General features: G+C 41.0%; 2 protein-coding genes across 3 annotated transcripts in view; one reads left to right on the top strand and one right to left on the bottom strand.

Moving 5' to 3' along the window:
• Positions 1-6,117, bottom strand: part of ddb1 (damage-specific DNA binding protein 1) — a 29,856-nt gene extending 23,739 nt beyond the window's left edge. The window contains exons 1-2 of the mRNA XM_052532049.1: positions 5,904-6,117; positions 1,132-1,280 (exon numbers count right to left, since the gene is read on the bottom strand). Of these exons, the coding sequence (XP_052388009.1) occupies positions 1,132-1,280; positions 5,904-5,964 (210 nt within the window). The 5' untranslated portion in view covers positions 5,965-6,117. The remainder of the gene's footprint in view (positions 1-1,131; positions 1,281-5,903) is intronic.
• Positions 6,118-6,609: 492 nt separating this feature from the next.
• The window catches only part of pdpr (pyruvate dehydrogenase phosphatase regulatory subunit), a 21,683-nt gene continuing 15,011 nt past the window's right edge, over positions 6,610-13,281 (top strand). The window contains exon 1 of one of the 2 annotated variants that reach the window (XM_052532050.1): positions 6,610-6,775. The gene's annotated coding sequence lies outside the window, so the exon portion shown is untranslated. The remainder of the gene's footprint in view (positions 6,776-13,281) is intronic. The other variant, XM_052532051.1, reaches the window with a different exon arrangement.

Raw genomic sequence — 13,281 nt, 5'->3', positions numbered from 1 at the left:
TTTAAAGAAACAGTTCCCTTCCAGAATAAAAATCATCCATATGTCATCCGAGATGTTCATGTTTTTTTTGTCTTCAGTGACAAAGAAATGAATGTTTTTTAGGAAAACATTCCATGATTTTTCTTCATATAATGGACTTCAATGGGGACCAGCGGCTGAAGGTTAAATCACAGTTTCAGTGTAGCTTCAAAGAGCTCTACAGGATCCCAGACGGGGAATAAGAGTCTTATCTAGAGAAACAACAGTTCATTTTCTAAAAAATAAACACAAACAAGGTCATGTGCGGTCAGCTCTTCTTCTGTGTGCTCAGGTTCAGAGAAAAACTCCATCTCATTTCTCCAAGTTCACTGTTTTACCTTTTTTTTTTGTAGAAGGCGTTTTTGCACCTTCTCTTTGTAAAGACTGGTTCGGTGCTTCCACCTCCATCACGCGTGACCTTTAAAGTGTGATTACATCACGTGTGAAGTCCAAGTGCATGATCAGCATCTGTGGTTAAAAACTATATAAATGTTAATTTTTTTTAACTAACTGCCTGATGGTTTCTCTAGATAAGACTCTTATTCCTCGGCTGGAATCCTGTAGAGCTCTTGGAAGCTGCACTGAAACTATTATATGGAGAAAAATCCTGGAATGTTTTTCTCAAAAACCTTCATTTCTTTGCAACTAAAGACAGAAAGACATGAACATCTCGGATGACAAGAGGGAGAGTAAATGATCAAGAGATTTTAATTGTAGAAGTGACCTAGGGCTGGGAATCTATGGGTATCTCACGATTCGATTAGCATTCAGAGTCCCATGATTCGATTCGTTTACGATTAATGATGCATCACAATGTCTTCATACAACCTGTACATCTATTAGGGATGGGAATCTCCAGGCACTTCATGATCCGATCTGATTCTGGGAGTCACGATCCAATTCCAAAACTATTCTTGATCTACATTTTTGACCCAATTAATTCTTCTGCTGTTTAAATAAAGATTGTCCTTCAAATTAAAACCAAATTAAACCGATCGCCCTTTTTTTAACTCAATTTTAAAAGTTTTGACCAGTCTTGAAGAAAATAGAAATGTTAAAACTAGTCTAAGCAGTTAATGCATCAGTCCATCACTACAGACGTGTCTCACACACCTTGGGTCTGAAGAGCTCCATGACAGCGATCTTGCCGTACATGCCGACCTCTTTGACCGGCCGCAGACCCTCAGCAGTGACCACATAGATCTCCAGACGCGTGTTCTTGGCGATCAGCAGGTTCAGATCCTCCGCAGAAGTGAAGTGACCTGCAGACAGACAACAGCACTGACATGAACACGGTCCACCGGTTTAACTCTAGTCTCACTCAAACTCAGTGGTTTCAGTCCTAGCACTAACACACCTGCTTCAGATCCTCAGCTCGATAAGAGACGCATAGATCGAGCAGAGCACTGGGACAGAACCACCGCTCACTAGCGCTGATCCAGTGCAGATGGACAAGTTTATCCTCACTAGCGCTGATTAGTAATGCGCGGGTAATCTCATAACCCGCAGGCCCCGCGGGTCGGGTTAAAAAAATGGCACTTCATTGCGGGGCGGGTTGGTGCGGGTCACTAAAAACACATTTTTTAAAAATCCATTTATGTTGCATGGAATTTAGTGGTGGAAATTTTGATTCTTTCAAGAGATTCGTTGATTTTCAGTTCGTTCACCAAAATTATTCATTCACTGATTTGTTCAGTGACCATTTCTTCATATTACACAAATAAACAGGCAGGTGGAGAAAAAGAGTGTCTTATCTTTTATGTCTTAAGTCAACAAACGTGTTTACTTGTGACAAAAACTAATTTGGCTTTATTAAAGTGTGTGCATGATCGCATTAAATATATAGTCTAAATAAATTGTTCAGATTAACAAAGCACAAGGTTTTATCGGGGATTAAACGTGGTATTATGTTCTGTATTCCAAATATGAAAACAAGCGTATGTGCACCAATAACTGCACTTTGTGTCTGCTGATTGCTGATTGAGATTTACATGCTCGGCCGACTGACCCTGTATACTCTCATTCATTTCATTCACGTACGAGATGTATCAGTTCATTCAACTCTTTCATATACGAGAAGATCAATATTCGTTCACTACATTCAACAAATCACATGCTCCGTCACATCTTCAGTTCACGGAGCTGTTCACGAGCTGCGCATGCGCTGCTAATAGCGCCGCACTCTCGCGCTGCTGTGGGAGGAACTTCATTGAACGAGAAATGAGTCTTTTACAGTCTACGGTCAGTGGATTACAAACGAGAACGATTCATTCACCTAAAAGATTTGTTCACGAACGAACCATCATAGTGCAATTACCTATAGCCTATATTGATAAGGTTACGATACAAAGGTCTAAGTAGCAACATAACTTCCGTGATGTCCCCGATGCATGGGTCGGGTCAAGAAATTTTACTTTACTTGCGGGGCGGGCTAAATAATTTCATAAAAGCGGGATCCGCGGGTTGGAAGAAACACTGACCCGCGCATCACTATCGCTGATCCAGTGCCGACAGACTAGTTTAGATGGACTAGTCTATCCTCACTAGTGCCGTTCCAGTGCAGACGGACTAATATATCCTCACTGGCGCTGATCCAGTGCAGACGGACTAATCTATCCTCACTAGCGCCGATCCAGTGCAGACGGACTAATCCATCCTCACTAACGCCAATCCAGCGCTGATGGACTAACCTATCCTCACTAGCGCTGATCCAGTGCAGATGGACTAGTCTATCCTCACTAGTGCCGATCCAGTGCCGATGGACTTATCTATCCTCACTAGCGCCGATCCAGTGCAGACGGACTAATCTATCCTCACTAGTGCCGTTCCAGTGCAGACGGACTAATCCATCCTCACTAACGCCAATCCAGTGCTGATGGACTAATCTGTCCTCACTAGCGCTGATCCAGTGCAGATGGACTAGTCTATCCTCACTAGTGCCGTTCCAGTGCAGACGGACTAATATATCCTCACTGGCGCTGATCCAGTGCAGACGGACTAATCTATCCTCACTAGCGCCGATCCAGTGCAGACGGACTAATCCATCCTCACTAACGCCAATCCAGTGCTGATGGACTAATCTATCCTCACTGGCGCTGATCCAGTGCAGATGGACTAATCTATCCTCACTAGCGCCGATCCAGTGCAGATGGACTAGTCTATCCTCACTAGTGCCGATCCAGTGCCGATGGACTTATCTATCCTCACTGGCACTGATCCAGTGCAGATGGACTAATCTATCCTCACTAGCGCCGATCCAGTGCAGACGGACTAATCCATCCTCACTAACGCCAATCCAGTGCTGATGGACTAATCTGTCCTCACTAGCGCTGATCCAGTGCAGATGGACTAGTCTATCCTCACTAGTGCCGATCCAGTGCCGATGGACTTATCTATCCTCACTAGCGCCGATCCAGTGCAGACGGACTAATCTATCCTCACTAGTGCCGTTCCAGTGCAGACGGACTAATCTATCCTCACTAGCGCCGATCCAGTGCAGACGGACTAATCCATCCTCACTAACGCCAATCCAGTGCTGATGGACTAATCTATCCTCACTAACGCTGATCCAGTGCAGATGGACTAGTCTATCCTCACTAGTGCCGATGGACTTATCTATCCTCACTGGCGCTGATCCAGTGCAGATGGACTAATCTATCCTCACTAGCGCCGATCCAGTGCAGACGGACTAATCCATCCTCACTAACGCCGATCCAGTGCTGATGGACTAATCCATCCTCACTAACGCCGATCCAGTGCTGATGGACTAATCTATCCTCACTGGCGCTGATCCAGTGCAGATGGACTAATCTATACTCACTAGCGCCGATCCAGTGCTGATGGACTAGTCTAGCCTCACTAGCGCCGTTCCAGTGCAGACGGACTAGTCTATCCTCACTAGTGCCGTTCCAGTGCAGACGGACTAATCTATTCTCACTAGCGCTGATTCAGTGCAGACGGACTAACATATCCTCACTAGCGCTGATCCAGTGCCGATGGAATAATCTATCCTCACTAGCACTGATCCAGTGTACACGGACTATTTATCCTCACTAGCGCTGATCCAGTGCAGACGGACTAGTTTATCCTCACTAGCGCTGATCCAGTGCCAGCAGACTAATCTATCTTCATTAGTGCCGTTCCAGTGTCGATGGACTAATCTATCCTCACTATTGCTGATCCAGTGCAGACGGACTAATCTATCGTCATTAGCGTGGATCCAGTTCCGATGGACTAATCTATCTTCACTAGCGCTGATCCAGTGCAGATGGACTAGTCTATCCTCACTAGCGCTGTTCTAGTGCTGACGGACTAGTCTATCATCATTACCGCGGATCCAGTGCAGACGGACTAGTTTATCCTCACTAGCGCTGATCCAGTGCAGATGGACTAGTCTATCCTCACTAGTGCCGATGGACTAATCTAACCTCACTAGCGCTGATCCAGTGCAGACGGACTAATATATCCTCACTAGTGCTGTTCCAGTGCAGACGGACTAATCTATCCTAACTAGCGCCGATCCAGTGCAGACGGACTAATCCATCCTCACTAACGCCAATCCAGTGCTGATGGACTAATCTATCCTCACTAGCACTGATCCAGTGCAGATGGACTAGTCTATCCTCCCTAGTGCCGATCCAGTGCTGAAGGACTAGTCTAGCCTCACTAGCGCTGATCCAGTGCAGACGGACTAGTCTATCCTCACTTGCGCCTTTCCAGTGCAGACGGACTAGTCTATCCTCACTTGCGCCGTTCCAGTGCAGACGGACTAGTGCAGATGGACTAGTCTATCCTCACTAGCGCCGCTCCAGTGCCGGACGGACTAATCTATCCTCACTAGCGCCGATCCAGTGCAGACGGACTAATCTATCCTCACTAAAGCCGATCCAGTGCAGACGGACTAATATATCCTCACTAACGCCGATCCAGTGCCGACGGACTAATCTATCCTCACTAGCGCTGATCCAGTAAAGACGGACTAGTCTATCCTCAATAGCGCTGATCCAGTGCAGACGGACTAGTTTATCCTCACTAGCGCCGATCCAGTGCAGACGGACTAGTCTATCCTCACTAGCGCTGATCCAGTGCAGACGGACTAGTCTATCCTCACTAGCGCTGATCCAGTGCAGACGGACTAATCTATCCTCACCAGCGCCGTTCCAGTGCAGACGGACTAGTTTATCCTCACTAGCGCTGATCCAGTGCAGACGGACTAATCTATCCTCACTAGCGCTGATCCAGTGCAGACGGACTAGTCTATCCTCACTAGCGCTGATCCAGTGCAGACGGACTAATCTATCCTCACCAGTGCCATTCCAGTGCAGACGGACTAGTTTATCCTCACTAGCGCTGATCCAGTGCAGACGGACTAATCTATCCTCACTAGCGCTGATCCAGTGCAGACGGACTAGTCTATCCTCACTAGCGCTGATCCAGTGCAGACGGACTAATCTATCCTCACCAGTGCCGTTCCAGTGCAGACGGACTAATCTATCCTCACTAACGCTGATCCAGTGCAGACGGACTAGTTTATCCTCTCTAGCGCTGATCCAGTGCCAACTGACAAGTTTATATCATAAAGCAACCGCGCACGTGACTCCTGCAGTGCTGAATACTGAATGCTGTGTGTGTGTTTGCAGCAGTGTGTCAATCATCGTTATCTTCTGCAAAGGCAGTGGATCTGAGGAACTAAAGTTTGTGTCTGATTCTCTGAAGCGTCGCAGACACAACAACGGACCCGTTTCAGTAAAACCCCGCAGAAGCACAGTGTCATAAACTCGCGCTGACAGACCCAAACACACAAAACGAACATGTTTATTATGTGCTGAGTGTTTGAAGCGTTCATCCGCCGAGGCCTGGAGCGCGGGAGATAAACACACACTTACCCGTGATACAGGCGTTCACCGCCGTCGGCTTCTGCGCCGTCACCACGTAGTTGTAGGACATGGCGTTCACTTATATCACAGGAACAGCCAGAAATGAAGAGAAAGGGTGTTTAGAGCGAGATATGTAGCATGAATCTGCTGAAGAGCGCTCGGATCAGCAGCAACACAGCGTCTGTTCGTGTGTGTGTGTGTGTGTGTGTGTGTGTGTGTGACAGCGCCGCCCGCGGCCCGGAGGAAACACTGCGCTTCTGCGACACAGCCGCTCAGACAAACTGTGCAGTATTAATATTATACTGTATTATACTGCTGTGTACTCAGACTAGGTTAGGCCTACTGGAGAAATATATTCCGTTACTGATCCCATGACAAATCACATGACAAAAAATGTAGTCAGTAGTAACATAATCTGTTTCATTACACATTTTATGTAGTTTACCCCCAGTTTCACAGACAAGGCTGCCTAGTCCTAGAATAAAATGTAAGTCTGTGCTGTTTTAAATGAAAGAAACTTGCACTGTCTGATCTTAAAAATATCAGTGCCTTTGTTTTGGTCTCAGGATGCACACCAGTAATGTTTTTTTCTACCGAAAACGGAAGCATTGTAGGTTCGAACCTCAGAGGCGTGATGCTGGAATAAAAAGAATTGTTTGTGTGTGTGTGCATGACGGCATGATAAAAAGCAGATCCGATGCGATGTGATAAAGTGCGCGAGGCTCTCAGCTGTCAATCACTCGCAGGTTGTTCCGCGCATGCGCAGTAAGTGTGTCAGGCTCTGATCTGCGGCTGTTGTAAAGTTACCCTTGGTTTTTATAAACACATGAAAAAATCGATATTTCTGATCGGATCGGAGCGCTCCTAACAGCTGTGTGCAGGTATGTGTGTGTGCTGCTCTCAGCAGTGTTGCTCGGCGCGTGTTGATCTTTAACGAGCCGCTCGTGTTTTTGCTGCTTCGGTTGAGTTTGACCTCAAATCCTCAGTTTGACGTTCAGAGTCCCGTTCCGTCTAAATACGCCGTTAAGCACCGTATTTCAGGACACACGTGGCTGTCAGGACGATTCAAGAGGAAAACAAACGCGTTTGATCGTGTTTTAGTCACGGATTCTCCTCACAGGCCTCAAGCTAACGGCTACATGTCAATAATAACAGAATAAAGGTGTTAAACAGTGACATGTAAGAACACAACCCTGTCAATGCTTATTAATATTAATCACACAGTTAGTTAATAATTAACGTTAGTCATTTATTTTCGATCGTGTAATTGTGTTCATTAATGTGTCATTTCTCTCGCGTTTGTTTCACACATGAATCAATCCAAACAATAACAATGAACAACTAGATAAAAAAGTTCGTCAAGACAAACTTTAAGTTGGCTTGAGAAAGCCTGACCAGAAAGTTTGAAAAGTTTAGAAAGTTTAGAAAGTTTAGAAAGTTTGAAAAGTTTGAAAAGTTTGAAAAGTTTGAAAAGTTTGAAAATGTGAAAAGTTTAAAAGTTTAAAAAGATTTAAAAGTTTAAGAAGTATAAAAATGACAGTGATTAACATATTGCTAGCATTACAAGCAAGTGACTACCATGTGACAAGCATGTACTTAGCATGATTAGCATGTTGCTAGCATGATTTTAGCATGATTAGCATTACTACTAGCATGTTGCTAACATGATTTTAGCATGATTAGCATGTTGCTAGCATGATTTTAGCATGATTAGCATGTTGCTAGCATGATTTTAGCATGATTAGTATGCGACTAGCATGTTGCTAGCATGATTTTAGCATGATTAGCATGTTGCTAGCATGATTTTAGCATGATTAGCATGCGACTAGCATGTTGCTAGCATGATTTTAGCATGATTAGCATGTTGCTAGCATATCTCTAGCATGACTAGCATGTTGCTAGCATGATTTTAGCATGATTAGCATTACTACTAGCATGTTGCTAACATGATTTTAGCATGATTAGCATGTTGCTAGCATTATTTTAGCATGATTAGCATGTTGCTAGCATGTTTTTAGCATGATTAGCATGCGACTAGCATGTTGCTAGCATGATTAGCATGTTGCTAGCATGATTTTAGCATGATTAGCATGCGACTAGCATGTTGCTAACATGATTTTAGCATGAGTAGCATGTTGCTAGCATGATTAGCATGCGACTAGCATGTTGCTAGCATGATTTTAGCATGATTAGCATGTTGCTAGCATGATTTTAGCATGATTAGCATGCGACTAGCATGTTGCTAGCATGATTTTAGCATGATTAGCATGTTGCTAGCATGATTTTAGCATGATTACCATGCGACTAGCATGTTGCTAGCATGATTTCAGCATGATTAGCATGTTGCTAGCATGTCTCTAGCATGACTAGCATGCGACTAGCATGTTGCTAGCATGATTTTAGCATGATTAGCATGTTGCTATTATGATTTTAGCATGATTAGCATGCGACTAGCATGTTGCTAGCATGATTTTAGCATGATTAGCATGTTGCTAGCATGATTTTAGCATGATTAGCATGCGACTAGCATGTTGCTAGCATGATTTTAACATGATTAGCATGCGACTAGCATGTTGCTAGCATGATTTTAGCATGATTAGCATGTTGCTAGCATGATTTTAGCATGATTAGCATGTTGCTAGCATGATTTTAGCATGATTAGCATGCGACTAGCATGTTGCTAGCATGATTTTAGCATGATTAGCATGTTGCTAGCATGATTTTAGCATGATTAGCATGCGACTAGCATGTTGCTAGCATGATTTTAGCATGATTAGCATGTTGCTAGCATGATTTTAGCATGATTAGCAGGCGACTAGCATGTTGTTAGCATGATTTTAGCATGATTAGCATGTTGCTAGCATGATTTTAGCATGATTTTAGCATGATTAGCATGCGACTAGCATGATTTTAGCATGATTAGCATGTTGCTAGCATGATTTTAGCATGATTAGCATGTTGCTAGCATGATTTTAGCATGATTAGCATGCGACTAGCATGTTGCTAGCATGATTTTTAGCATGACTAGCATGTTGTTAGGATAGATAGATAGATAGATAGATAGATAGATAGATAGATAGATAGATAGATAGATAGATAGATAGATAAGTTTGAATAGATAGATAGATAGATAGATAGATAGATAGATAGATAGATAGATGAGTTTGAATATAGATAGATAGATAGATGAGTTTGAATATAGATAGATAGATAGATGAGTTTGAATATAGATAGATAGATAGATAGATAGATAGATAGATAGATAGATAGATAGATAGATAGATAGATAGATTAGTTTTAATATAGATAGATAAGTTTGATAGATAGATAGATAGATAGATAGATAGATAGATAGATAGATAGATAGATAGATAGATTAGTTTTAATATAGATAGATAGATGAGTTTGAATATAGATAGATAGATAGATAGATAGATAGATAGATAGATAGATAGATAGATAGATGAGTTTGATTATAGATAGATGAGTTTGATTATAGATAGATAGAAAGATTAGTTTTAATATAGATAGATGAGTTTGATAGATAGATAGATAGATAGATAGATAGATAGATAGATAGATAGATAGATAGATAGATAGATAGAGTTTGAATATAGATAGATAGATGAGTTTGAATGAGTTTGAATGGGTTAGTAATAGTACATAGGTTAGTCTGATTGAGTCTAATGGGCTTCAGTGTGTTTAGATTTGAATTTTTGACAGTTGGAGTTCACGGAATGTTCAGATGAGCAGAGGCTTTTCAATGCAAGTCTATGGGATTTTTATGATTTTTAATCTTCAGTTTTATGAAAAGTATAAGTCCGATCAGTCTAAAAAGATATAGCAACTAACTTCAGATCAGTCTGAAGAGCTGGGCTGAGTTTGGAGTTTGTAGAGTTAAAGCTCTAGGAGGAGTAGCAGTCAACAGTTTTAGTCTCAGAAGAATAATAATAACTAGAATTAAAAGTTAGTGAACTAACTTTGATGTTGGCTTGGCCATCTTGGCCATGGGGCAAAAGAGCCACAGTACTTGTGTGCCCAACATTCTTGAGTTGCCCCGCTGCAAAAAAAATAAATAAATAATACCATAAAAAATACACCTGCAACAGTCTTTTTCCATGGTCCCTTGCTGTTTTCTTTTTTAATAAAAAGCCTAGGCTATGATAACAGCTACGACAGGGTTGTCTAGCTGAATGCGAAATAAGTCATGCAAAAACCATAATCTCCTAAATACCATTCAATTTAATGTTATTTTAATAGTACTGACAACATATTTTAAGTTATCACACTACTGAAAAATTAAAGAAGGGACAGTATATATAGTATACTTCGGTGAGTCAAGAGCTAAACAAAAAGTCCTGTTTCATTACAAAATACTGTAACTTTTATAAACGTTATGCTATCACCACAAAATTTTAATTAATATTTATTAAAAAATAAATATTTCATAAAACTGAAACTTAAATATATTATTTCTATAGGCTATACAAAACAGAAAAGAAAAAAGACTAAATAATAAGGCTGAATAAGCTGATCTATAGCATGTTAAATGGTGGTTGCCTGTCTATGAATGGTACACCCCTCTAAGCACACAGAAGTGGTTTGACCCAAGTCCTCAGCAGCCAATGACACTGACCTGTTCAAACTGATTTTTAAGGCATACTTCACGTGTATTTCACGTGTATTTAACGTGTATTTAAAACGTGAAATATAAGTTAAATACACGCTGATTTTTCATGAGTAAACAACGCGTATTTAACGTGTATTTAACCCTCTTGGCCTTCCATACACATTAGAAGGGAGACGTGAAAAAAGGACATCGCGTACTTTATCACAGAATATTTGTTCGGCAGCACTTGTTTAGTTTAAAAGTAGACATGTCAAACTTTCTATAGATATATCTCTCATGTCTCTTCGTTGAGTATTCATGGAGTTACAGTTCATTTTAATGACGTGTTTGTAAATGAAGATCAGCGCAGACAAGGTTGAAGACAGCACACCTTGTTTGTTATCTTTATTTTATAAGTGCACAAAGTTTTGTTGTTATTGTGTTTGTATCCAAAAAAAGTAAACCCTTTACAGATTCGATTGATGTATTGCTCTTATCTGTACGTTTAAAACTGAAAATGTAATTTAAGTAATTGTCAGGGTTATCAGCAGAAAATGACTCAAAACGCGTATATGCGTTAATCGACTCCAGAGTTAAAAGGCTGTCGTGACTTTTTTCCTTCCAGTATTCATAAGCTGTATCGCGCTGTCAAATTATATGTCATTTTGCACACATAAACATCTCAAAAACACCTGAATTCTGCTCTTGTTGTGTTCTAATGGGTGGATTAGTGCTGTGATATTATTTTTGGAATCTCTTAAAAAATGCTGATGAAGTGCTCATTTCTCTCTCGTCTTTCTCTCTGTTCTTTGGTCAGAGACATAATTTATTAATGAGATATCTGACCCGGTAATAATAACATATGTTGATTTGGCTTGTCAGTGTGAATGAAATGTGTAGCCTATTTATTTGTCTGATCTCGCCCCGAAACGCGGCTGTCATGTGACTTTTTTTTCCCTTCGCGATGTCAAATATTGCATTTTGCACACATACACGGCTCAAAAACCCCTGGATTTTTCTCTTAGTGTGTTCTAATTGGTGGACTGTGTGCATTCGCAGGAATATTTATTTTAAGAAGCTCTTAAAAAATATATATAAATGACTTTACCATGTTGTGACGATGGATAACAATTGATGTGAGGTTCAGCCTGACAGATAAAATCTCACAATCACATATAAACACTCATTTTCATGTGTATAATATATTGTTCTAATTGTTTTGTGCCGTTTCGCTGCAGTGTTTTAATGTGACAGGCTGTAAATTCTCTTCAAGTGTTCAGAGAAATACATGGCGAGCTCGCGGGCAGTTGCGCTGCCGCGAATATATCATGTTATTACTTTAAACAGTTCAGAAACATCTGAATTTAGCTCTTGGTGTGTTCTAACGTGTGGATTGCGTGCAATCGCCGATATAATTTAATTATAAAAGGTCTTAAATAAGAATAAATTCGATCGTTGTGAGCTCCGTGGAGACAGCATGAGCTGAGCAGCCGTGATTCTTCTCTCGTCTGTCTGACTGCTCTCTGCCCAGACATCAAGTATTCATAAGCTGTATCACGCTGTCAAATTATATTTCATTTTGCACACATAAACAGTTCAAAAACACCTGAATTCTGCTCTTGTTGTGTTCTAATGGGTGGATTAGTGCAATTCGCTGTGATATTATTTTTGGAAGCGCTTAAAAATGCGGATGAAGCGCTCATTTCTCTCTCGTCTTTCTCGCTGTTCTTTGGCCAGAGACATAATTTATAAATGAGACCTGACCCGGTAATAATAACATATGTTGGTTTAGCTTGTCAGTGTGAATGAAATGTGTATTTATTTGTCCGATCTCGCCCCGAAACGCGGCTGTCATGTGGACTTCAAGTGTTCAGAGAAATACATCGCGGGCTCGCGGACATTTGGCTGCCGCGAATATATCATGTTATTACTTTAAACAGTTCAGAAACATCTGAATTTAGCTCTTGGTGTGTTCTAACGTGTGGATTGCGTGCAGTCGCCGTTTTAAAAGGTCTTAAATAAGAATGAATTCGCTCGTTGTGAGCTCCTGGAGACAGTGCCTGAGCTGAGCAGCATTGATTCTTCTCTCGTCTTTCTAACTGCTCTCTGCCCAGAAATAAATTATTAATGAGCCCTGACCCCTGTAATAATCAGATATGTTGGTTTAGCTTGTCAGTTTGAGGGAAATTGTATTATTTACTTGGTATTTTTAACCGGTTTAAAAGTGAAACGAAACCTGACTCCTCCCTTTAATCTCGGTTATTGCAACTAGGGGCGCAATTTTTCTCAGATAATGTAAGTCTATGGGTAATGTAATTTGACATTTAAAAATTAATTAAAAAAAAACTTTAAGTCTGATCAGTCTGAAAAGATATAGCAACCAGCACCGCTCTATCCCACAGGTTTCTGCCAAGTTTGGGGCTTGTGGCTTTAAAGCCCTAGGAGGAGTAGCGTTCAGAATTTCTGTCAGAAAAATAATAATAAGAAAAAAAAGAAGAAGTTTAAATAGCATAACAGTATGTTGGCTTGTTGCCAAGCCAACATAACTAGATAAAAAAGTTCGTCAAGACAAACTTTAAGTTGGCTTGAGAAAGCCTGACCAGAAAGTCTGAAAAAGTTTGAAAAGTTTGAAAAGTTTGAAAAGATTGAAAAGTTTAAGTTTAAAAAGTTTTAAGTTTGATGGTTTTCAGTCTGAGATATATAGATAGATAGACAGATAGACAGATAGATAGATAGATAGATAGACACAGTCAGAAGATAGATAGATAGCTAGATATA

Source organism: Carassius gibelio, chromosome A18 (assembly GCF_023724105.1).
Source record: "Carassius gibelio isolate Cgi1373 ecotype wild population from Czech Republic chromosome A18, carGib1.2-hapl.c, whole genome shotgun sequence".
NCBI classification, from domain to species: Eukaryota; Metazoa; Chordata; class Actinopteri; order Cypriniformes; family Cyprinidae; genus Carassius; species Carassius gibelio.
This window is presented reverse-complemented; position numbering and strand designations above follow the sequence as displayed.